Source organism: Abramis brama, assembly GCF_963993115.1.
Source record: "Abramis brama genome assembly, chromosome: 4".
Taxonomy (NCBI): domain Eukaryota; kingdom Metazoa; phylum Chordata; class Actinopteri; order Cypriniformes; family Leuciscidae; genus Abramis; species Abramis brama.
In genome coordinates this window covers 2175620-2202965 of record NC_139966.1, presented here as the reverse complement: position 1 = coordinate 2202965, position 27346 = coordinate 2175620, and the positions used below count along the sequence as shown (strand labels likewise).

The 27346-nt window shown below is 38.9% G+C and overlaps 1 protein-coding gene across 1 annotated transcript in view; it reads left to right on the top strand.

Annotated features, from left to right (window-relative positions):
- The first annotated feature begins 11490 nt into the window (after nt 1-11490).
- Nucleotides 11491-27346, top strand: part of LOC311081536 (NACHT, LRR and PYD domains-containing protein 3-like) — a 102832-nt gene continuing 86976 nt past the window's right edge. Inside the window, exons 1-3 of the mRNA XM_084112081.1 lie at nt 11491-11728; nt 12402-12494; nt 27212-27289. Of these exons, the coding sequence (XP_083968207.1) occupies nt 27232-27289 (58 nt within the window). The 5' untranslated portion in view covers nt 11491-11728; nt 12402-12494; nt 27212-27231. The remainder of the gene's footprint in view (nt 11729-12401; nt 12495-27211; nt 27290-27346) is intronic.

Sequence of the window (27346 nt, the reverse complement as noted above, 5' to 3'; positions counted from 1 at the left end):
AGATCTGTGTTTTCAGATAGGCAGTCAATGATTTACGCCATTTGTTGGCGCCGTTTGGTCTGCACGTCCTGCAAGGAAGAATCTTGAGACAATAGAGGTGTTTGTGGATAAGGATGTCAGCGAGTTGATTAGGTCTCAGACTAGAGGGGGTTTTGATCACGGGGTAATTTCAGTAATTTAATCATATAGAGAGCTGACAATCTGATCATCTTCTTTACGTTACAGTGTGTTTACATTTATGACGATGATTTTGGCGCTGGCCAGTGGAAAAGCGACTAATGGGTGAAGATGGCAGAAGAAGACTGTACATTTGCGAGATGGACGTATGTTCATTACTTCGAGTTTGTCAGAGATAAGGACAAGAAGAACGTAATAGTCAAATGCAACCTTTGTCTAAAACCGAAAGAACTGTCGACGTCGCGAAATAGCACTAGCAATTTTAAAAAACATCTCGAACGGTGCCACGCGACCACTCCACTTACTGAGAAGAGCAAAAAAACAGAGGACGAGAGCCAAAGCAGCAGAAATTAAATTTCTCTCGGTCTACCATCATGCCACTTGAACCTTGAGAAGTCAGAAGACTTGTGGCAGAGTATGTCGTCGAAGAGATGTTACCATTGTCTACGGTGGAATCTCCTGCTTTCAAGAAGCTAGTTAGCAAGATCCCTGTGACCAACAATGACAAGGTAAGCTAACGTTTCCATGATGACTAGCTAGAATTTTATATAATCTAGTTCAAATAGATTCTAGGTCACTGGGTCAATGTATAGTCAAAATGTTATAGCCATCAACAGACCTAAACTGAAAAGAAAAAAAAAATCATTGAATTTACTAAATGTTTTAAGGTAAGTGGTTGCAATCAATTTGTTTTAGCTACATTTAAAAACAATTATGTTAAAAGTTAGTGTTTATTTAACCCTTGTATGGTGTTCGGGTCTGTAGGACCCGTTTTCATTTTTTTATCAAAAGAAAAATTATGATTAATTATTTTTTCAACCTCAGACTCATTGACACAGAATCAACCGGGGCTAATAAAAGTGTGGAAATTGTAGGTCCTGTTTACCCTTACTCTGTCCTCCTCCTGTCAGGGCTGTTATTGTGTGTGTGTGTGTGTGTGTGTGTGTGTGTGTGTTCTTGTATATGGTTTATGAGGACACAAATGTGTATAATGACATGGGTATTACAATGTAAACATGGTTTATGAAGACATCTGTGTCCTCATATACCAAATGGCTTAATAAACATACTAAATGGTGTTTTTGAAATTCCAAAAAGGCCAAAGGTTTTCTGTGATTGGCAGGTTTAGTGGTAGGGTTAGTGTAGGGGGATAGATTATACAGTTTGTACATTTGTAAAACTATTACACCTATGGAGAGTCCCTGTAAACCACATATCCAAGTGTGTGTGTGTGTGTGTGTGTGTGTGTGTGTGTGTGTGTGTGTGTGTGAGTGTGTGCGTGCGCGCATGTGAGAGATTGTGTGTAAGTGTGAGAGAGTGTGAGTGCAAAAGTGAGTTTTGTTTCTACCCCTGCTGTTCCCGCACAAGGTTGCAATTCTTAAATGTGATCTAACAAAGGTAAAGGGGAAATATTAACCATATATGCTGTTTATATTGCTTGTAATTGGGATGAAGTAAACATCTGTTGAGTATTTTAACATAAATTGTTTGATTATGTTGAATTAAAAACCCCAAAAATCAGCGGGTCCACCAGACCCACGAACACTGGCTGAATAACAAAAATATGAACACCACACAAGAGTTAAATGTAGCTAAAATAAATTGATTGCAACCACTTACCTTAAAAAAAAAATAGTAAATACAATTAATAATTTTTTCAGTGTATATACAGCAGCATAATGTGAATGTATACTCTTGCATCCGATTGGAACAGACAATGAATTTGCAAACGTGTGATCATAGCATGATCATGAACTGAGTTTTAATATCTGTGTATTTAACTTATTTTTCAGCATGTACTGCCATGCAGAACAACATTCACCAAAGAACTGGATAGGACCTATACTGCCATGGAAAAAGAGCTAAAGAAAACAATTGATGAGCAGCAGTACGTGTCAACAACTGCAGACATATGGACTGCCTACAACAGGAGTTTTTTGGGGGTGACGGTCCATTGGATCGATTCGGAGACGTTGCAAAGGAAGAAGGCTGCGATCGCTTGTCGTAGGTTCAGAGGTAGATACACTTATGATGCAATTGCATCTGAACTTGAGGATATTTTTTCCCAGTATGGATTAACTACTGAAAAAGTGACTGCATGTGTGACAGACAATGGCAGCAACTTTGTTAAAGCTTTTAAGGAATACCACAAGTCGAAACTGAGGACGAAGAAGAGGAGGTGGATGAGGATGATGGGAGAGTGGCCTTCACCGACCTGCACAGCATTCTCACTGGAGGAGATGATGAGGATGCACAGCAAGGGCTGTGTGTGCTGCCTGCACATCACAGATGTGCAGCTCACACGCTCAACCTCATTGCCAACAATGAGATTCATAAATGGTTGGCATCAAACCCAGAATCCAGGGCTGTTTACCGCAATTCCACAGCTAAGTGTTCAGCACTATGGACCAAAGCTAGCCGGTCCACAGTTGCATCTGAGTGCCTAGAAGAGATCAGTGAAAGGAAGTTGATTGTGCCCTCAGTAACCCGGTGGAACTCATTTTATGACGTTGTGGGAATCCAGATTTATTAAAATGTTTAATTTAGGTTTACATTGAATTTAGCATGTTAAGGTTAGGTATAAATTATGATTATCAGAGTTTTCTAGCAAACGACTCTGGTCAGTCCTGTTTTACTGAAACTCTTGGAGTTTGTGTTTTAGCAAGAAAGTCCAGCCAGTCCTGTACTCGGGTCTCAGTGTTTGAATAGATATGCTGAGTGGATTAGGGTGGGCAATGCTCTCAGTCTAAAACCAGTTCCTAAACCTGTCTTTTTCGGTTCCTGCCCCTAAATGTATATAAACTGTAAGCGAACATTCACGTCAGGCTTGGTGACTGCAGCTGCCGACGGCTCGTGTTCTCAATAAAGAAACCTGCTGAAGAAACAACCAAGTCTCCTGGTCTTTCGATTCTAAGTTCACAACAACGCCTATGTTCGGATCATAGAAATGCCACTAACTGACATTAACAATCTATGCACACTGATTCAGATTAAATGTATGAATGACAGGGAATACCAGTTTCTGAAGGAATACTGCTCCATTATGAAGCCTTTCAGTGTTGCACTGGACATCCTACAGGGTGAGGAAACTTGTTTTTATGGGACACTTCAACCAACACTTGAAGTTCTAATGGCCAAAACTTTAGCAATGCAAAATGGCCTTTCACAGATGATCACTGGGTTGCCTGAAATAATTGTGGGAGCAATTAAAACTCGCTTTGCCTCAACAATTGACTCCAAGGATGCCCTACTGGCTGCAGTCTCGCTGCCTAAGTTTAAACTGCGCTGGGTAGAAGAGGAAACCAGAAGAGATCACATCAAGCACCTTCTCACCACTGAGTGCTGTGCCGTAACAGTAGAAGAGCCTGCCACCCCAGTGAGTGATGCTCCTCAACCTGCTGCAGTCACCTCCCGTGAGGATGACTTCTTTTCATTTGATGAAAAGCCCAATGCCATGGCTGATGCACCTATGTCAGTGGAAACAGAGGTAACATCTTATTTCAATTCTGATCCGGTGATGGAAAGCCTGCATCAGTTTCCAAGAATTAAAAAAAATTGCACTACGCTATAAACACCATCCAGTGCACCAGTCGAAAGACTTTTCAGTCTTGGGAGTCTGGTACTCACCCAAAAACGCAACCGTCTTGGAGATAACCGTCTTATTCTGATGCGCTTCAACAGATATTTCAGTCAAGTGGGTATAATGGAATAGGCTAGCCCTCACCATAGCTGTAAGCACAGCTTCAATTTCCCTTTACTTTCATTATTCCATGTTCAGCTGCACGCTACCTTTGTTTTATGTTAGGCAGGAAACAGAACTTTTAAAATCCAATTTTCCTGTTGGAAATGTCTGACCATTACTGAAGTTTCTGATTTTTAACCATATTTGCTGTCAGGCCTTGTGGGCCCAAACACCTTAATTTCAGTTTTGTATTTCTAAAAGTTTTTATTTCCATTTTTTTTCTCGTATGACTTCCCTTATTACTGAACTTTTTTGAGTTTGACTTAAATGACTGAGCCATATTTCCTGTTAGGCCTGTAGGCCCAAGCACTTTAATTTCATTTTTGTATTCTCGAAAAGTGTCTAGTCCTATAGTTTCATAGAGCCAATTGCAATCTGTCTTGTTGTTGTAGCCTAAGTGGATTTATTTTAACCTGCCTTTATTTGGTAGCCTGTTTTAACATGTAGGCCTAAGGGTCTCTATTTGTTCTGTGTTTTCTTTCTAAGCAGTTAGGCTATGTTTTGCCTATATGATAATTTCTATGGACTAAAATGACTGAGGCTGAGGGTTGGTCCTCCAATTGCACTTTATACTTCTCGAGAAAGCATAAGCTATGTTCATCATGCGCACTTTGTGCATGACAGTTTTGTGTTGTGAACCTCTTGAATTCAAAGAGAATAAAATAATGGCAACAATAAGAAAAGAACAAATGTGCATCTTGTCATGGCATTAGAGTTTACATACAGTTTTGTTGTGTCTTATATTTTGTCATTTTACAATGTTAAGTTCTACTTCTGTAGTTATTCTGTAGTTATTTTGGTGAAAGTAACTCAAAAGTAATACAGGAGTAATGTAACATTACAATTCTGAGACAGAAATATTGTAAGGTAAAGAATTACTTTTAAATAACAGTAACAAGTAATCTATAATGTATTACAGTTTGTAAGTAACTTGCACAACACTGATTGCAACCTACTAAACAGTGACATAAATACTTTATATTCCTGGTTGAATCCTAACTGGCACATAAAGAATAAAATTATAAGCTAATGTTTTTATTTATTTATCTCACAAATCCACACCTTTTAGTGTAAAAGTGTCACCAGCACAGGTCAGGGCGGACACCAGATGACCAGCCACGCCCCTCACCCGCGCACCACCGCGAGGAGCCGACACCGCAAGGACACAACAGGCAGACAGACAAATGAGATTTATTAATATCAAATACTTTGATTTAAAAGGTCTATTAAAAAGCAGTCTTTGATCCGTTGGCAACGGAACTCAAGAAGTGAGTGTAGAGATGACTCTTCTTCGCGGGACTCAGTCAGAGAAGGGAGGGCACGTGCACTTCAACGCAGCTGTTCACTTGCAGAGCTCAGATGGAAAAGAGGGTATGTATTGTACCAATGTAGCTGTGCACTCACAGGGCTCAGACAGAGAGGATGACAGGTATTTCACCAATGCAGCTGTACACTCACAGGACTCAGGCAGAGAAGAGGTTAATAGTATTTCACCAGTGCAGCTGTACACTCACAGGGCTCAGGCAGAGAAGAGGTCACGTATCTCACCAGCGTAGCTGTACGCTCACAGGGCTCAGGCAGAGAAGAGGTTAATAGTATTTCACCAGCGCAGCTGTACCCTCACAGGGCTCAGGCAGAGAAGAGGTTAATAGTATTTCACCAGCGCAGCTGTACACTCACAGGGCTCAGGCAGAGAAGAGGTCACGTATCTCACCAGCGTAGCTGTACGCTCACAGGGCTCAGGCAGAGAAGAGGCTAATAGTATTTCACCAGCGCAGCTGTACCCTCACAGGGCTCAGGCAGAGAAGAGGTTAATAGTATTTCACCAGCGCAGCTGTACACTCACAGGGCTCAGGCAGAGAAGAGGTTACGTATCTCACCAGCGCAGCTGTACACTCAGGGCTCAGGCAGAGAGGATGACAGGTATTGCACCAATGCAGCTGTACACTCACAGGACTCAGGCAGAGAAGAGGTTAATAGTATTTCACCAGCGCAGCTGTACACTCACAGGGCTCAGGCAGAGAAGAGGTTACGTATCTCACCAGCGCAGCTGTACACTCACAGGGCTCAGGCAGAGAGGATGACAGGTATTGCACCAATGCAGCTGTACACTCACAGGACTCAGGCAGAGAAGAGGTTAATAGTATTTCACCAGCGTAGCTGCACACTCACAGGGCTCAGGCAGAGAAGAGGTTACGTATCTCACCAGCGTCGCTGTACACTCACAGGCCTCAGGCAGAGAAGAGATTAATAGCATTTCACCAGCGCAGCTGTACACTCACAGGGCTCGGGCAGAGAAGAGGTTACGTATCTCACCAGCGTCGCTGTACACTCACAGGGCTCAGGCAGAGAGGATAACAGGTATTGCACCAATGCAGCTGTACACTCACAGGACTCAGGCAGAGAAGAGATTAATAGTATCTCACCAGCGTAGCTGTACACTCACAGGGCTCAGGCAGAGAAGAGGTTACGTATCTCACCAGCGTAGCTGTACACTCACAGGGCTCAGGCAGAGAGGATGACAGGTATTGCACCAATGCAGCTGTACACTCACAGGACTCAGGCAGAGAAGAGGTTATTAGTATTTCACCAGCGCAGCTGTACACTCACAGGGCTCAGGCAGAGAAGAGGTCATGTATCTCACCAGTGATTCAGGAAGAGATAAGAGAATAGGCTAATCGATGCTTCACCACAGAGAACTTTCTCTTCATTGATGATACCAGAGGGAATCGACGTATTGGTGATCCAGACCCCCCACTGCCTCGGCAAACACCCCCACACTCGTGTTCTGTTACAATCTTCACAAACAATCACACGTGAAAAGGCATGAAAGGCACTGCAAATCACTGCACTCACAGAATTAAGGCTCTGGCGTGGGGCTCCGTCCACAACTCGCGCTGGAAACTCAGTGGAAATCAATGGTAAAGCATCAAACACGTTCTAGAATAGCAAGCTCATCCAAGATGTCCGTTTCAACGTCATTCCCTTCCAGACATTCGCCACCAGCATCAATTGCGCTATAATCCAATTCCTAATACCACTTATCTTTATCTGCCGCCGACTTTCTCTTCACTCTCCCGTCAAACTCCAGCCTGCGAAGTGTACTCTTTGCCCGGCTTCCGGACGCTCGTCACATCTGCTTCATAGACCCCGTTATGCCCCAACACAATGCAACAGGACCCAACCCATCCAAAAAAACTCAACCGGACTTCCACCACCCCACTGGGGCGATGTATTGCCTTTTTATCCTCTCTTCCATCAGCGCGTGTTCCAATCATAGCGCCCCCCGTTCTTATCCCGCACCGGTTTCTAATAACTGTTGATGAGCCCCGTCATCGGCCGCTACACCCTGAACCGGAGACTCCTCGGGTCCCCTACTGTAAGTCTTCCCTCCCGGAAACTCTGGCTCGCATCAAACGTTCCGCTTTGAGTAATCTGTCACCCGTGACAAAAGCACAACACAATAAAAATCTTGGGCTTGATAGATTTTTGGCAAGCAAATCACATATTCATAATGTAACCCTGTTGAAATCATTATCATTAGTAAAGTTATATAAGTTGGAATAAATAATATTTGTGAAGATGCTTTAATGATGTCGGTAAGAATAGAAAGAAACAGTTACAGAAATGTTTTGTGAATTTATTTTATTTCTGAAAGTGTTGTAATGAGCCAATCACGGTTGAGGTCAAAGTACAAGGGTGGAAGAGGATCACGAGACGCGTGAGATGGGAGTGTGTTTACTGATAAGAGAAACGTGGTTAATGTTAATATAGCTAATGCACCCGTTTTAGTGAAAGTGTTCAACAAGGACTCTTATATTCACTTTAATGGTGATAATTCTGTCAGTGTGAGTGGCATACTCTGCACATGAAGACTGAAATTAGTGCTTAGCGTTTTGCATGGACTTTGCTAACAAGCTAGCGGCCAGCAATCTCGAGTAGTTAAGTCTGTGTGGAACTGTGAGAGTGACGATGATCAAAGACCCTGACGGAGCCGGATAGCGTTACCGAGTGGTGGACTTTGCCCGTATTGTCGACCATGTGACTTTCCTCGTCAACCATCTTCTCTTCTCTTCAACTCTCTTTATCTTGTTTCCTGTTACTGACGCCTTTGATCCTGTCAGTGTGAGCTTACATCTACATTGAGTATATAAGCAAGGTACCATTTTTTTTTTTTTGGCCTGTGTGGTGAAGCAGCCATTTCGTTTAAGGCTACAACGTACCCGAGCTACATTCAGGCCTGCATCATTTGAACATTTGAAGGGTATTTTTAAATTTAAAATAGAGTTTTGCCGGCTATTTTATTTTCTTGGGCCCTATTGTTTGAATGTGAATTTAAATACCTTTGTGATCTGAAAAGTGAGTTTATTAATACCTTTTTACTTTCTGACACACTTTTTCTAACTAAATCTGTCTTTTTTTATAAAACAGTTGTGGTTACTGACTGATACTATAAGTTGATGAAGGAAAAAGAGTAATTTTTGGGTTAAATGTGAAAGTGTTTATAAGATAAAAGTACTTGAAAGACATTTCATTTCCGTTCAAAGTGTAAATAGTACTGCTTAAATAGTGATTTAAAGGGAAAGAGTATTTCATACAATGAGTTAATAATTACACACACACAAGTTGAATACTGATACATTTATTAGTGAAACTCACATATTTGACTGAAAAGAAATTTAACCCTCTGGGGTCTGGGCTGTTTTTGGGGCCCTTGAGAAGTTCTGACATGCCCTGACATTTGTGCTTTTTTCAGCTGCTTATAAACATATTAATGGCAAAGGTGTAAATTCACTCTATAAAGCACAAACAGGGCTACAATAATATGTGAGCCACGTGTATGTACATGTTTTCATTTTTGAGAGAATAATGTTTATGCATGGATATTGAAAAAACTAAAAACTAACATTTCTGAAATAAGGCCACAAAACACATAGTAAATATGTGTCAATAAGACTTTTGACTAATGGATGTCCTCGCCTAGAATTTTTTCTTCAAAATTATGTGAAAATAGTCTTGCTTTATCGTTCACATAAAACCATACATTGATTTAAATTGATGTAAAACAGGTTTTGCTTGGAAAGCCAATATGCGAGGGGGGCGTGAACGAGGAGTGGTTTACACCTGAGAAATACAATGTCCCACCCACTCTGCATAATGATGAGCCATTCACTCAGGTGTGAAACTGACTGAGCCACAATGCAAGGACAAAAGATATATTTAGAAGAAGACTTATATTGACCATTTAAGATTTTGCTTACATCTATCTTGTAAATATGTTTAGCTATTTTATTAAAAAGGTTACAATTACAACAATAATTACAATTTCAACAATATTTCAAGTGTACTCTTTCTTTGTAAAAAAAAAAATGATTATAGGCCTACATTTTATCTATGTATTCATTAGTTTGAATTTAGTCAACATTGGAACAGCTAACATCTTAGTTGATGACTTATTTTTGACAAAAATAGTAATTTATATATAGAAATTGCTAAACAAAAGCTTATTTGACGTGGCAGTATATTCTACAGTAAAAACTGTACCCAAATCTAGTCAACAAGATGTTGTCTTTCATATTTCGCCTGACTGTAACGTTGTTTTCATGAAATATTAGGGCATATTGTTAATTTGCAGTTTAATACGTTGCTTATACAAATAGCCTACATTTTATTTCAACATATTTCAGTCGATTTTTACTCATCTCAGTATAGCAATACAGTTTGCTAAAACATCATCATTCATTCACACACGCGATTTAAATTTAACTTCTGGCAAAGATGAAGTTGACGATAGGCTTTTGACTCGCGATCTTCGCAGTAGGCTAGTGAACGAAATCCAGGAAATTTGTTAATGAAAAAATTATTAAAATTAAGATACAATTGATACAAAACGAAATTCGTTTTAAAGAAAGGATTTGTACTTTCTGTTTTGAGGTCTCTGTGAAAGTTTGAAAGTCTTGTAGTGCTTTTTTTAGAGCACTCGCGTCCATAATGGAGAACTGTCACATAATATTGTTTTTTGCCAGCTGTGGTAAACAGCGCGCATCTATGCCGTTCATTCATTCATAAACAGAAACCCGAGAAGGAAAAACTTACTAGTATTCCTCAGCTCGTATTCCTCGTATTCCTCATTATTCCTCACAGCGCTGCGAGAAGGTGTAAACAAGTAATGTTCTGAATAAACTTGTGTTTTGGTTTTCTCGAGCTGATGGGGGCGTTCACAGGATTGCGCGGATTACCTCAGCCATTTGCGTTTGAATAGCGTGCGCTCTCCGTGGGCGGAGTCACATTACATTTGAATTAGCTCTAATGAGGTCGACTGGAATCGCTCTCTTTTAATACAGATTTCACAAGATGAGAATATTTGTTTTTTATATAAATTACTTCATTTAAAAGAAGAGAATTCAAGCTTCATGCCTGTGTGTCTGTATGCCTGTTTGACTGAGTATTCACTGAGTTATTGCTCATTTTCGGACGCGTTTCAGAATGGACTTTACTGGCAGAGAGAAGGCAGAACTCGCTTCGTGTTTATTTTTCTTTATTTGGCAAAAAGCACAACACTTTGTTTTAATTGTGAGTATACACAAAAATAATACACATTTAACAGAATCGATTGATGTATGAAACTTGTTTTGTAAAATCAAAGTCAAAAGAGTATTTGGGGTCTCAATTCAACTCATAAGGAAAAAAGCGAGCAGATCACGCCGGCGTGATTGTCGACCTCTGAGGGTTAAAGAACTCAGGATAGCCACCTCTCATTATAGTGAAACAAGCTAGAGAGGCGCTACAATAAACTTGACAAACTACTTCTGAAAAGTTAATCAGCGTTTCCTGAGAAACTGTTTCCTAACCTTTCATTTGAAATGACTGAATAACAAAGCAGATCAGAGTTTAGATGCAGTGACGTAGCATCTGTGTTTTATAAGTGAGTCTGTGATTTCTCAAACAGTATTTCTTATCATGTGCTCTGAACTCTTTGAGCTGGGTCAGGTGTGTTTGATTAAGTTTGGAACTAAACTCCAGGACTGGATTTGAGGAGCCCTGGTCTAAATGATTAACTCTTTAAGTTTAACTCTTAAGAAGTCATTCAGTGAAACCAGCAGCATTTCTACTCCACTAAATTAACACTCTTAAATGTTGAAGACAACAAACTATAGAAATATAAATAACTCCAAAAACTCCAATTGCAAAATAAAGTGTCCATAAATGTATTTTTTTTATTATTTTTTTTACTTTTTACTTTTGAAAGTAGATCTGTGAAATTGGAAAAGAAGGGCTGAATAATAATGACTTATAATGAATTGACACATAATCTGTGCTTCCACACTTGTGTTGAAAACCTCTGAAGTTTATCTGAAATAACTAACCCTGAAATGCCTTCTCTGAGACATACAATAAACCTGCTTTCTGGATACCCCTCCAGCTGTGAACATGCCTGTGCCTGTGCGTGTGTGTGTGTGTGTGTGTGCGCGTGTGCGTGTGTGTGTGTTTTGAAGACTGGCTGACTCTCATGAATGGTGAAAAACAGGTTTCATTTGTTTTCCTGAAATGTTCCTGGTTTAACTGGTTCTGAAGAGGAACATTTTTCTGCAGTGGTTTCAAACTCAGCAGTTATTAACTATTTGTAGAGAGGGACCTATACATATCTGCTGTGCGCCAGCAACTGTTCCTTAGTTTGCTTACCAGTTTATCCTTGTGAGGGTCATTAAAGGGTATTGTATCATTCTAGTATTGACTTTTTACCTGTGCGTTACTAAAAGACATTGCAAAATCAGGGATTGACTTCATTTTCTATTGGTAAATTAAAAGGTATTATATCACTTCTTATTAATTCTGCTTGCTAGTTTATACTTATCTGGGAAATGTAGAGGGAGAGTGCCTTATTATTTTGTATGTAGATTTTCTCCTGTTTTTGGTTCGAGAGGAAGCTCAGGGAAGTTTGTGTTGTTGATTTTCATCTCTGTTTTTGTGAAGGGTAGGTAGCTCCTCTAAACCTTAGTTAGCTTCTGTTCTGTTTATTATTTTAGGCCATACTCTCTCCAGAAGATTTATTCCTGTATTTTTGCAAAGCTTTTTGGTATAAGAAGGAAATTAATAATCTTTTACTTTTTCTTAAAGCGGTGTTGTTTTCACTCTGAGACTGAGGCTGAAGTGTGTTCTCCGCGTTTTCTTTTCTTTTTCTTTTTTTACGTCTCTACATTAATTTTTATTATCATATTTTCTTATCTTTAGTTACCTCCCCTCTTGAGCTCTAGACTGGGAGGGGAACAAAACGGGGAAGATTAATGTTTTGCTGTAAAAAAGTAAATAGAAATATCAGAAACCATTATTTCAGTAAGAACATATTCATGCATTAATTCTACACATTATTTCCATTTCAAAACTGTAGTGTTCTCTCAGATTAAACTTAAACTGAGAACAGATGGACACTGACACAGGTTTCTTCCATGAACTCACTTTTTAATCTACTTCTTTTCTTTAGGCACAGCAACTGAACAAGCCTACAAACGCCATCAGCTGGACATATTTCCCCTTTTGTGAGACCAAATGCTACAACTTCCTCATTCCTCAATAGGTAATAACATAATACAACAGCATATTTAACAACTTTACATAACTACTAAAATACTCCTTTTTTCATTTATTTCTCTTACTGTTTTTGCCTTTAATATGAACTAGGCCAGCGGTTTTCAATAGGTGAGGCGAAAAAAAAGAGCCACAGGGGAGGCGCGACACGCAGAGAAAAAATAACTGTATGCAGCTCTATTGATATCGGTAATTGTGTGTGCGAGTATTAGCTTTAAAATGCGTCGTTCTCTTGTCCCAAGTCAACAGAAGTCAGCATTAAGGGAGGATACGGAGCCCGGGAAGTCACTTGTGTGAGTAAAAAAAACAATCCGTGGCGACGGTTTTGCAATCCGTCCGCTCAGTTTATAAACGGTACTCACGAATTCTCACAATACTCACGAACTGTTCCCTCGGTTTAACAAATCGTGCCCACGAGTTTCTAATCCGCGCTCTCAGACTTGTAAACCGTGCCTTCAGTTTTTGCAATCTGTACCGACAAATTCATAAACCGTGGCCCTTTCGCAATCCGTTCCCACGGGTTTGTAAACTGTAACGTTACTCACAGATTTGTGGCTCGCCCTCATTTTAGAAGAACACCAGGAGGTAGCCTACGTTGTGTGGGATTCCAAATTTATTAAAATGTTTAATTTAGGTTTACATTGAATTTAGCATGTTAAGGTTAGGTATAAATTATTATTATCAGAGTTTTTTTAGCAAAAGACTCTGGTCAGTCCTGATTTACTGAAACTCTTGGAGTTTGTGTTTTAGCAAGAGAGTCCTGTCAGTCCTGTTCTCGGGTCTCAGCATTTGAATAGATATGCTGAGTGAATTAGGGTGGGCAGCACTCTCAGTCCCGAACAGGTTCCGAAACCTGTCTCATCACAAAGTTTTGGTTCCTGCCCCTAAATTTATATAAACTGTAAGAGAACAGAGAATTAGTCAGACTTGGTGACTGCAGCTACCGACAGCTCGTGTTTTCAATAAACAATCCTGCTGAAGAAACAACCAAGTCTCCTGGTCTTCGATTCTGAGTTTACAACAGATGGTGCCCTGTGACCCGGATGGAGACAAAGGAAACTCAAAGAATTTTTAAGCTCAAAGAACTGAATCTTGAAACTTCAAGCTCAACAAAAGATCTGACAAAGATTGCCAGACTGAATCTTTCTAGCTTCCTCCAGATTGAAAACTTCAAGCTCCAAAAAGATCTCAATGCCTGACTGAGTTCCAGACTGAATCTTGAAACTTCAAGCTCAAAGATCTCAACAAAGCTGACTGAGTTCCAGACTGAATCTTGAAACTTCAAGCTCAAAGATCTCAACAAAGCTGACTGAGTTCCAGACTGAATCTTGAAACTTCAAGCTCAAAGATCTCAACAAAGCTGACTGAGTTCCAGACGAAATTCTGTACAACCAACGATTCGGTGAGTTTCACTCCATTCAAAGAACCAATGCAGACCAGTACAAATTTGTTTTTCCTCTGCGCCGTTCAGAGAAGAAGTTAACAAACAGCTGTAGAGTTTGGTTAACTAAAGAAAAGCCTCTAAAAAAGTTTTTTCTTTTAGAGATGAAATTTACCCTCTGTTGTTGGCAGGGAAGATTAACAGTTACATGTTAATATTGTGTGTATGCTCTTGCTAGAAGAAGACCTTTGTAAGCTAGAGAAGATTTAGCCTCATGTCTAATAAGATTGTACCCTCTGTTTGCAAGACAGTAGAGAGAAGTTTTTTTAGTGTTTGTTTGTGGTAACAGAAATTCACAAAATGTTTAGGAAAAGTACTAGACAGATTACACCTTTTTGGACAGATAGTGAATTCAAGTCTTTGTTATCAGAGCATATGGACTCCATCGTGACTGAGCCAGTCAGATTGAATTTAACAAAGAAATTTGGCATTGAGGCAGACAAAGTATGGTCAATTGAAGATTGTAAAAAGATACTAGGAGCCAGTATTCGCAAGAACAATGTGAAAGCCATTATCTGTTGTCACATAGAATTTAGTTTATCCATTGCACAAGAACAAGCTCAGTGTATAAGTTAAATGAACAGATCAAACAATTGCAGACTCAAGTGTCCTGTCTCAAGACAAACGTGGGCCATAACAAGGCCTCAAACAAATGTGACTCAGAAAACCAACAGTCAGATGAAAGCTATCCTGATTTACAGTCTTTTGATAGTATAGAGGACAATGTCAATGCGGATGTAAATGCAGTTGAAGTGTGCGTAGCTAGACAAAAGCCTCAGGGAAAAGGTGTTGATATAGTTTAATTTGCAACCCCCATATTGCAGCTACAAGCAGTCAAAACATCTTTAGGTCCTAAAGATATTGAGAGAATTGCTGAAAGTTTGCCATCAGTGCAAAGAAATTTTTCTGAGTTTAGGAGAGAGTTGTCCAAAAAGATGCGGCTCTATGATATGACTCTAGCTGAAATCACCCAGCTAATATCACAGATCTTGACTGAGTCAGAATTCAATGATTTTGAAAGTGCTGTAAACAATTCTGAGTTTCAAAATGCCAGAAAAGATGAATTGAGAGATGGAGTTTTGAGAGTGTTAACGGACATTGTTGGACCGAACGTGGACTGGTCAAAGATCACTAGTTTGGTACAGAAGAAGGGTGAAACTGTTTGTGAGTACACAGAACGATTCTGTCAGACCGCTGCCGCTTACAGCGGAATTGCTGACACTTCAGAGAAGGTGCTAGGTGATAATGGTCCCCTAGTTCGCGCATGGTTTCAGGGTCTTCTGTCAGAACATAAAAAGGCCTTGTCTTACTTAGAACTAACATGGTCCAGTAGAACCCTGCAAAGCAACTTGGACAAGTTAGCTACTTGGGAAAGAGACTCTGATGTCAAGGCAAGAGTAAAAATTGCAGCAGCATCTTTTAAGGTCAATTCAGAGAAACAGAAACGCAAATGTCCTAGAGAAGCCAGTTGTTCTTACTGTGGCAAGCACGGACATTTTGGAAAAGAATGTAGAAAAAACAAAAATAACTTAAGACAAGTTAACAATGTTATGCAGCTTTTACTACATTTGTTTGCTACTTTGAAGCAACCCCTCCCCTCGTCATTGGACTCGTAGGTAAGCTTTTTGAGGTGTTAACCATTTGGGCTGTGATCGCTTAATCTCCCCAGTAACTTACAACAAAGATGAAAGATTTATTGACTGTCACAGCCTTTGTTTGGGGGACATTCAGTATACTCACAGCCTTAAATGTTATACCACAGAAATATTCCAGTCAGACCCCCATGCTCTATATGATGTCTATTAAGACTGATGTTTCACTGGAGAATGGAAATGTGCCAATTTTCTCACACACTGTACAGTGTGTACACAACACAGGGACAGAATAGGACACACGGACAAGTGAGGTGCCCTGGGAAGAACTGAACGCAACAGGCTTCGGGGGTGAACCCAGGGTGAAGACACTACCTCATAGGCCTTTCCCGATTTAGTCCATCCTTACCTCACTGGTCCATAGGTGTCAAATAAATTAAGAAATAGGGAAAGAATGAAACGACAACAGTAGACTCTGAAAACGATAGAACCATAGTGTTTAAACTGCTACAACTGTAGTGTTTTGAAGAAATACTGCTCTCTGTTTTTCTGTTTTCTGTCTTACAGTGTGCAGATAAAACTTGATGGCTTTTTCGAGATCCATATGCAACGACCGTCTCATCTGCGTATGAAGCCCCAACCTCAAGAAGACAACCAGACCCACTGCTGAACGAACTATCACAAAAGAAAATGAAAAATACACAACGCAGAGAATTCACGGACCCTAAATTGCATGTTTGTTTCTGTGTCAGCATGCAATTACAGATGAACAACACAGAGCAAGTTATATGTGCCTGTAACTTACACCAGTTACAAGAATGAACTTTATGTGTCTAAATTTGTATTTGTGAGAGTTTTTAAGAACTCTCAAAGAGGGGACTGAAGGGTTACAGATTTAAGAATCTATTTCAGATATGCTTCCTTACATAACATCACGGTGAAGAATACTGATTTTAGCTTTTAAGGTTAAGATCTCAGCAAAGTTGCAATTCCTGTTTTCTTTAATGGCTCTTCGAGCCCCAGTTTCTGATGGGATTAGAACACAAATGATTCACTGAGAATCTCACCTTTTGTTCTGCAAATGGCTTTCGGACCCAAATGGCTCTTGGAGCCTTATGCTGATTGAATTAGGATTGGCCAGACCCTCACAGTCTAGGGTGTTACCTTAACCTGTATACTCATTTACATGCTTTGTTTGAATTTGTCTCCACCCCCAAAAGTCCCTCCTCCTAAAAAGCCTATAAGATACCATGCAAAGTTATGTTAGATTTGATCATGTTGGAAGTATTACAGCCGCGTACAGCGGAGTTCTCAATAAAGAATAACTTCTGTTGAACGCGATCCCAACTGTCTCACTGGTCTCTGCTTCGAACAAAGAAAACTTTCCAACAGTTGTTAACGAATCTTATTGTATATTGTTTTATTGTGTATTAAGTGGAACACATCAAATTGTCTTAACAGCGTCTGCATGTTTAAAGTGATTCTCAATTGTAGCGGGTATGGGGTAGAATATATACAATTTAATATGATTACATTTTTTAATAATAATTATAATTGCGTGACGAATTCATAATGCGGTGAATTCCTGCTCCCATTTACTTACAATCTCATTATATAGAGACGCGCGTCACGATCTGTGCACTGCCGCGTCTCGCGCTCGCCATGCAGCCAGATTCAGTATGCAGTGCACCTTATGAACCATGGCGTTAACCTGAACTGCGTTTCTGTCAGTGCGTGACTACAGCTCGTTAATAAACAACGTTTTTTTTATTTATCCATTTCATACAATCCGTCTTCATTTGGCAAGTGCACTTGCGCAAAAACATTTTTCATGTTCAACTTTTGTTTTTTTTTGTGTGTGTATGCTGCTGATAAAACTACAAAGAGACATGCATTTGTGTGTGTGTGTGTGTGTGTGTGTGTGTTTCTTTTGTAAAAGTTTCCCGGATATAACTTCCCTATTTAATGCACAATTTTCCTTACAAATGATATTGTCAGCATTACAATGTGAGTAAATGTATCCGTGTAAAATGTAAGGGATGATGCCACCCTTCTAGAACAATGTGCATATAAGTTTAAATTGTAACATATTTAATGTCATGGAATTACATTGTAATTAGTGTTAGCTCACTATCTTAGCCTTTTTCAGTGCATTAGGTGAGGTAATCTGATAATATTAGTGATTCTCATTTATCAAAACACTAAAATTGGTACTGTTTTGGAGAGAAATTGGGTATTTTTTAATCTCTCTATTTAACCCATCTTATGGTGTGTGATGCTGAAATATCATATGAGTTTCTAAAGGTTTTTGAATTCTTTGCACAGTTATGAACATTGATATTTTATGTGCAACAATAGCATGCTCAGGCTCAGTGGCCTTTCGCCTAATTTTAAATGCTTTTTTTATTTTCAAACAATATGATTTAAATGGTGATGAGTATACTGATTTGATGCATTTTAAAAAGATGGATGATAGATATTCTTCAATCTTTCTGACAAAGAACAAAATATAATGTGAATTAAGTGCAATTTTTATTTTATTTTATTAATTGTAGTGCACAGTGTTTATTATAAGGGGGTAGAATCCGCAGCTCAGTACTCACTACTCACTACTCATGAGTACTTTTAAATAAGCTACTTTTTTACTCTTACTCAAGTAGGTTTTTTTGTGGACAAGTACTTTTTACTCTACTCACACTACATTTTTTGGAATGTAATGGTACTTTTACTTGAGTATGTTTTTTCAGTACTCTTTCCACCACTGCTGATTTTGTTCGAGATGATGTGCATCTCCTTCAAATGTGCGCTTAAAGCCCAGACACACCGTGCCGATTTCAGCCGTCAGGTGTCGTCGGCGGTAGCTCTGGCGCCGATTGCACATGTTAAGCATGTTTTGTTGACTTGTGGTTAGGCCTACTGATGTTCAGTGATTTTAAAAGTAGCCTCAATTAGGCCTGCACGAAGTTGGAAATTATTTGCTGTTGCAAAGAATCGTTTATGAATGCACTTTTAAGAAAGTTGTGGAAATAAAATAATATTTACATTTTATCAGTTGTTATTGAAACTCATCATTGCCTGGAACACACAAAAGATGGCATTTACTGCAGAGGCGTGTGTGGGTTAGGGCAGGCGGACGGGATTTTGGGGAAGGGGGGGCTTACCTACTCTAGGTAAGCATGTCCTTACCTAAGGCTGTCCTTACCTACTCTAAGGGGAGGCTCACATTCACCCAATTTGAAAACCCCTGAACTAGGCAATTCTCTTCTTTTTTTTAAAGCCACATAGTCCTTCATCTATATCGAACTCCTCTTCATCCTTACACTCTTTGGGCCTGTATTTGGATCCGCTAGAGTTTCCTTGAATGAATCCCCCTTTGCCTTTCCAGCACAGTTGGAGAAACAAACTGCATTCCAACGTCTCCCATCGCTGAGAAGGTAACTACTTGCTCCTGTTTGTTTATTCGCTGTGAGAGGTTGTAAGACTTGAGGCTGTTTTCTTTACAAGGAATGGTTTTCTCACTCGCACTTTATCTCCTGGCCGAAAGGAAGGAATTTTCAAAATGCATTTGGCATCCATGTAAGCCTTGCTTTTCTCTTGCTTGGCTCTGACATACTGCCTAATGGTAGAATCCAGTGTGGTCTGTATAGGAAGGATTTTGTGCGCATTCGAAAGGAGTTTTGTTAGTAGTTGCATGTGGTGTCGCTCTGTAGACGTGTAAGAATGCAGTTACTTCCCGTTTCCATGGTTTGTGCAACTGTGCAGCAGTTTGGAAGCAGTTCTTGTGAACTCAATTTAAACGTTCAACGGCTCCATTTGCTTGAGCATGATGCACACTAGTGCGAATGTATGTAATGCCATTGTCCTTCAAGAAATCCTGAAATGTTGATGAGCAGAACTGACTGCCATTGTCAGTAACAATGTATGCAGGGTTGCCTTCGCGAGCGAACACTGTAGTTAAAAATGTCAATAATGTAGCTGTGGTGACAGATGGAGCGAAAGCCACCTCAGGCCATTTACTGTAGTAGTCCAGGAGCGTGATGGCATAACAGCGGTCGTGTGTGGCAGTGTCGTGTGTGGCAATGTCGAATGGTCCTACCACGTCAACAACTACTTTTTGAAAAGGTCCTTGTGGCAATTCCACTGTCTGCATCGGGGCTGCATGTGTGCGTGCTGACTTATTTATTTGACAGGCAGTGCATGTTTTATGAGGTCACTGACCATTGTGTCCATGTGCGGCCACCAATACATCTCAAGTAGCCATTGTTTTGTTCGCACAATACCTGGGTGTCCTTCATGCGCAAGATGCATGTTGTGCGAAGTGACACGAGAACCACGTAGAAGGAGTGAAGTTTCAGCAGAAAATTCATGCTGTATGTGTTAATAAGGACGCAGAACATCTTTTTGTTTCCTTGGCCATCCGCTCTGCATTTGGGGCAAGCGAGTTCAGGGCAGCATTCACTTTGTCCTTCCAAAAGTGAGAGAGGTATGGGGCCCTGCACAGTGTCTATTTCAGCAAGCAATGCTGGTTCAGGTTTTGCTCATGTTCTTGTGATTCTACTGGCATTCTAGACAAGCAATCGGCAGCAAAGTTTTTGTGTCCAGCCCTGTGCACCACGTCTTATTGGTAACAAAGCAGTCTAGCTGACCATCTTGCAATGCGTAATTCAGCACGATTCATGCCTTTTGTAGCAAGTAGAGTTGATAACGCTCTATGGTCTTTTCTGAGGGTAAATCTTCTTCCCCAGAGGTACGTTCACGAGCGTTCCACAGCGAAAACACATGCCAACATTTCCTTTTCCACTGGACTGTACTTTTTGTCTGCATCGGTAAGTACTTGAGAAGCAAATGCAGTAACTTGTTCTGTGCCATCTGTGTGAATCTGGGATAACATAGCTCCTAAGCCATAATCAGATGCATCCGTTGGCAAGTTTAGATCAAAAGGTGCCAGAGCTGGACTATGTTTGAGCAGTTTTTTCAGTTTCAGTCCATGTTTGTTTGTGAAGCCGTTTTTAGCAGGCGCTAAACCTTCTTAACGCTACGTCGTTCTTAAGTTACACCTTACGCTGTACCTTATCGTGTTTCCCAAAACATACCTTCTGTAAGTTATACGTTCGGAAGGTTGGTTTCCGCTTGCGTCCCTACCGGAGAGAAATGAAGCATTATGCTTTTAAACTGCAGTACTTCAGTACATTTGAGTAAAGTATACTAGTGTACATCTGCAGTTCTGTGCAGTATTATTATCTTACACAGCACACACTTCACACAGTCACACAAGAAAGAAAACGTCTCCTTTCGGCTCAGACTTGTGTATAAAATACTGTTACTGTAAATTAATGTTGGGTACAAGGGGGCTAGAGGCACACCTTAAGAAAAATGTGCTTTTCTCGACTCCCATAGTGAATGACTGCAGAAAAAAAAAATACTTTTATTGAACATTAATGGAGAAACAGGTTTTGTGTGAAAATAAATCATAAAAATGGTTTGTTTTGTTTAAAAACCTTATGTATGAGGTGATGAGGGGGGCTTTTTACCCCACAGACACATGGGGTAAAACCAGCAAAAGACACACAGTATTGATACAAATGTTTTAGCATTGAATGAGATTCCACAATAATTTTAAATGGCAATTAGCAACAATAAATATCATATTTTAATTATATGGGCTGGGTTTTCCTGAAGCCTTCTTAACGCTACGTGGTTAAGTTACACCTTAAGCTGTACCTTATCGTTAATACGTGTTTCCCGAAACGTTCTTAGTTTCTAACCTTCTGTAAGTCATACGTTCGTAAGGTTGGTCTGGACCACTCTTAGCTTTACCTTATCACTGTTGCAGGGCTATACGATTATAATTCTGAAGTTTTAATACACCCAGACAGTGTTCAATTAGGCTAATTCAAGTGTTTTCATGCAAAGAATAAAATTGCCATTACACTGATTGTTGTTTGATTTTTAATTATATTATCCAAATGTACATCAGCTGGCAAACCATTAAAGGCTTAATAGTCTATTTAAAAGGGAATGATTGTGGTGGGGAGTTTGCTCAAACTATGGCAGCGATACAGCGAATAGTTGTTCTAAAAGACGGCACCGTCCGCAGAGAGCTTTCAAAGGCCAGTGAAAGCATAGGCTACTGTCAGTTAAGTCCTATTCGGACGCTAATTGTTTCTCATGGGCTCGTATGGTATTTTAAAGGGGTAAGTCGGTGATTTTAGTGCCGTCCGAATCCATAATGTCAGTGTTTTTTCTCCCCCAACCCACGTAAAAATCCCTGGCCAAATTACCTACTGTTTTTTGACAAACAGTTCCTGTAGCGACTTAACTGCCGTCTGAATCCACATCTCTGAGTTTACAAGAAGAGATTCAAAATCCACTGTTTAAATCCTTTTTGATCACTGCCGAGCACTGTACGTAAGATGTACACTTTTATTACTGAAATGATGGAAAGTATTTACAAGAACAATATTTCATCGCAGCTCCACCTCAGCGAACAAAAATGGGAAAGAGAAGAAAGCACGTAAAAATTTGAAATGGTTATCATGGCAGCAATATATGATACAATTTTAAAAAATGTAGGCTAGCCTATTATAGGTTAATATAGTTTGGATTATTTTTATAATATCCCATGATTCCTAATAAATGCATTTTCAACTATTTCTGAAGTGCTAATAAGAACTAATACAGCTACTAATGTCTCTATGATAAATTATTTTTTAAACGTAAATTATAGACATTCATCTCTAAAAGCTATTGTTTTCAACATTTGTTAGGCTTTAAATAAAATATCAACTTTTAATGTAAGTGAACTTAAAACAATCTTCACATAAACCCATTATAATAAATTTCACATTTACCTGTGGCCTTCCTACCTGTCTAACAGGAAGGAAATAAACAGAAATTGAATAAAGTTATCAAACACTACAGTCTTTACTGCATAAATCATAAATTAAATATAAATTAATCCTTTTTAAAGCTATTATTTTCTCTGCTACAACAATCTCTGTTACCTTTGTTCTTTGATTAACATTAATGACATTGCATCAACGGGTTTATTAGGCTGCTGTCACTTTAAGAGCTGCTGCCACATATGACGCGGATCTGACGCGCATCTCATTTTCTCATAACTCAAGTTCATTTGAGACGTTATTTAACGCATTTAAGACTGCTCTTATGAAAATACTTGATAAAATGGTATTGGTGGGAAGATCGAGGCTTCGTGAAACAATGAAACAGTTGAAGCAAATGTACCATTGTGTCGAGGCTTCGAAACAATCCGACACCCGTCTCAACGGTGACACATAGTGGTCACTTGCAGGTGTTGATCTGAAACAACCTTGACAACGAGCCATTAAAAAATGTGTTGTTTTTTATTATTGTATTTTTCTAATATGTGAAGCTTGTAACCTGTAGGCTCCTCACTGTGCATAATGTTATTTTGGTCATGAAAAATTAATATTAATAAATGAAATCAAGCCACAATGTCTCACTTTTTTATAGATTTTTATTCAAAAATATTAATTTCTCTGCTGTGGAAGGACTTAGCCTACTTCTTCTTTTTTTTTACAGATCATTTCTCCAGCCTTTGAAAAAATCCTCTCACAAGGGACACTTGTTGCTGGCATGCAAAGATATTTTTTAGCTAAGACATACAAATAATTATATTTCAAACAATGCATACCTTGCTTAGATGCCCAGCAGTGTCAGTAGCAGGCCTAGGTACAGGGGGAATGCTACCATCCTCTGTACCCTGCAAAATGGCAGGATGAGTGCTCCTCAAATGGCGCATCATGGATGATGTATTGTTGCAGTAGGCTAGCTGCCGATCACAATACACACATCTCACTTAATTTGGGGTTTCCAAATGGAAATGCTCCCACACCACAGATGTACGGCATCTCTTCTGATGAGTCTCCGTTTTTATTTCTCTCTCTATCTCTTAATCTATATATGTATCTATCTATGTATCTATATATGTATCTATTAATCTATCTGTCTATATATATTTCTATCTATGCATCTATTAATGTGTCACTATATGTATACTCTGTCTGTCTCTAGCCATCAGTCAATGTGTAAATTTAAATGTAAGCCTAAATATAACTAAACAAATCGCACTATAAATATCACTATATCACCAAAAATCCGCTCTCTCAAAATCAAACTCCTCTCACAAAAACCCACGAGGTCAAGATGCGTTGACTTCACTTTTATATAGATGTGCGATTGTGTAGTCTGTTCCCGACCCTGTCAATCAAACGCTGATTCGGCGGACCATGCCACCTGTCGAAACACTTGTGAAACACTCCGAAGCTTCATTTAGCCATAGTCACGTGACATGGGTGTTTTGAATCACGCTTCGGATCAGTGTTTCGAAACATCTGCGCTTCGGGATCTCGAAAAGCTTCGGAACGTCAGTTTCACGTCAGCCATCCCTACAAAATGGGCATTTTGGCATAATTCTGTGTTATTGTTTGTTCAAACGCGAAAGAGAACTTATGGCAAGCTTAAGTATTCATATACGCCTGGTGAACGTGTAGACAGGTAAACCAAACATGCAGTGCAAACGTGTGTTTAAAGTGTGCAAACAGGTGAAAAGAATGTGCTCTTTCCTTAGTGTTCTCAAAATTGCTTGTCGAAAGTGTATGCTCACTTTTTTAGGGCTTGAGTCTGTCATGTTTTTGTCCTCTATCTGGGGATTAGGACTCTTGTATTATCATTAAACCAAACCAAAACAACATGGAAATATCGAGGACAGATTTGACAGAGGATTATAATTGCTGAGTTATTATAATCCAGTCAAATTTCTTCACAGATGATGTAGCAAGAGAAAAATCAGGGATCAATGCTGAGGATTTCTTCAGTGGTTAAAATTTTGACTTGCCCTGCCAAAATGTACACTGGCCCCACCAAGTAATAAATATAAAAATAAAATAGGTCTAGTTATTGTTTAAGTTGTTTTTGATCCATGTTACCTTAATAGATAAGGTTATGAAGCCAAAAACTACTAGCCTACTAACTCATATAAATTCTAAATATTGTTAACGACAGTCAGTAATAAAATTAGAACAAATAATACAATTACGAGCAATAGCACAAAGAAATACAACAGGGCTACCAAAATATGTGATCACCATGCATGTATATTTTTGAATTTTTAAGAGAATAATGTTTATGCGTGGTTATTGAAAAAAATAAAAATGAAAGTTGCTGAAATAAGACCACAAAACTCATAATAAATATGTGTCAATAAGACTTTTGACTAATGGATGTTGTCGCTTCGAGTTCTGGCTTCAAAATTATGTGAAAATAGTCTTGCTTTATCATTCACATAAAACAATACATTGATTTAAATTGATGTAAAACAGGTTTTGCTTGGAAAGCCAATATGCGAGGGGGGGCGTGAACGAGGAGTGGTTTACACCTTAGAATACAATGTCCCACCCACTCTGCATAATTAGCCATTCATTCAGGTGTGACACTGACTGAGCCACAATGCAAGGACAAAAGATATATTTAGAAGAAGACTTATATTGACCATTTAAGATTTTGCTTACATCTATCTTGTAAATATGTTTTGCTATTTTATTAAAAAGGTTACATTTACAACAATAATTACAATTTCAACAATATTTCAAATGTACTCTTTCTTTGTAAAAAAAAAAATGATTATAGGCCTACATTTTATCTATGTATTCATTAGTTTGAATATAGCCAACATTGGAACAGCTAACATCTTAGTTGATGACTTTATTTTTGACAAAAATAGTATTTTATATAGAAATTGCTAAACAAAAGCTTATTTGATGTGGCAGTATATTCTACAGTAAAAACTGTACCCAAATTTAGTCAACAAAATGTTGTCTTTCATAATTCGCCTGACTGTAACGTTGTTTTTATGAAATATTAGGGCATATGCATATGCAATTTGCAGTTTAATACGTTGCTTATACGTTGCTTATACAAATAGCCTACATATTATTTCAACATATTTCAGTCGATTTTTACTCATCTCAGTATAGCAATACAGTTTGCTAAAACATCATCATTCATTCACACACGCGATTTAAATTTAAACTGTCCTTTTGCGAGCTGTGGTAAACAGCGCGCATCTCTGCCGTTCATTCATTCATAAACAGAAACCCGATTCACATGAGAAGGAAAAAAACTTACTACAGTATTCCTCAGCTCGCTCCTCGATATACCCGCACTTCTGAGGTACATTTTCCATTATTATTATTCCTCATAGCGCTGCAAGACGGTGTAAACAAGTAATGATCTGAATAAACTTGTGTTTTCTCGAGCTGATATGGGGGCGTTCACAGGTTTGCGTGGATTGCCTCAGACATTTGCTTTTGAATAGCGCGCGCTCTCCGTGGGCGTGTCACATTACATTTGAATGAGCTGTAATGAGCTCGACTGGAATCGCTCTCTTTTAATACAGATTTCACAAGATGAGAATATTTGTTTTTTTATATAAATTACTTCATTTAAAAGAAGAGAATTCAAGCTTCATGCCTGTGTGTCTGTATGCCTGTTTGACTGAGTATTCGCTGAGTTATTGTTCATTTTCGGACGCGTTTCAGAATGGACTTCACTGGCAGAGAGAAGGCAGAACTCGCTTCGTGTTTATTTTTCTTTATTTGGCAAAAAGCACAACACTTTGTTTTTATTGTGAGTATACACAAAAATAATACACATTTAACAGAATCGATTGATGTATGAAACTCCTATGGAAAATCAAAGTCAACAGAGTATTTATGAGTTTCTTTTACACTGATAAAAAAAAAGCGAGCTGGTATCGCCGGCAATACCGCCGACCTCAGGGGGTTAACAGTTCATTTCAGGTTTTTCATGTAGGTTCACACTAGATTTTCAAGCACAGACAGTAATCAAATAAAAATATCCCTGCAGTCTTCACGGTATAAATATAGATTAACCCTATGAAAAATGTGTTTGACTGCAACTCATACTGTGTGTGAAGAGAATTTTAATTTAGGGCAAGTGAATGCAACAATAGCACATTAACGGTTAAACAGATTTACGGGCTTGTCTTGGTTGTCTAGCGAGCCTCATTTAAAAAAAATCACTTTCCACTTTCTTCTCTAGTTTTACAACGGTCAGCATAGATAATACTTTGAAATGAATCATGTCTATGAGCTCTTTCACATGCTCTTTGACCCTTTGCCTAATGAGGTTCTAAACAAGTACTTCACATGCTTATGTCCTGCTATAACCGTAATTATTAACGTTTCCTTAGCTACTGGGCACGTCCCTTTGGCCCTTAAGACAGCTGCTATTACACCAGTTCTTAAAAAGCCTGGCTCTGATCCTGAAGATTGATCTACCTATAGGCCTATTGCCAATCTACCTTTTCTGGCTAAGGTCCTCGAACGGGTCGTTGTTGGCCAGCTACAGCAATATCTGTACAAATATTTATGTCTTGATGTTGTTTCTACATTACTTTGGAGATTTAATGTGAAAGTATCACAATATCAAAATATATTAAAAACTTTATTGTTTATCGCGATTACCAAAAAATGACCAAAAATCCCCCTAAAATTATTAGTTTATTTTTAAATCGATTGACAGCACTTATACTCTGCTCTTTTTTTGTATTTTTGGAAAGTGTCTGATAACATACGATTCATTATAGACATGTGTGTTCTTGTCCAACAGCTGAAAGTCAGTAAAGGACAATGGCATCTGTTGAACAGCATGATAACACAGTAGATGAGCTGGAAAACAAAAAAGAAGGTAATAGTGATTAAGAAAAATATCAGAAATGTTAAAGTTGCGATTAAGCAATGTAAT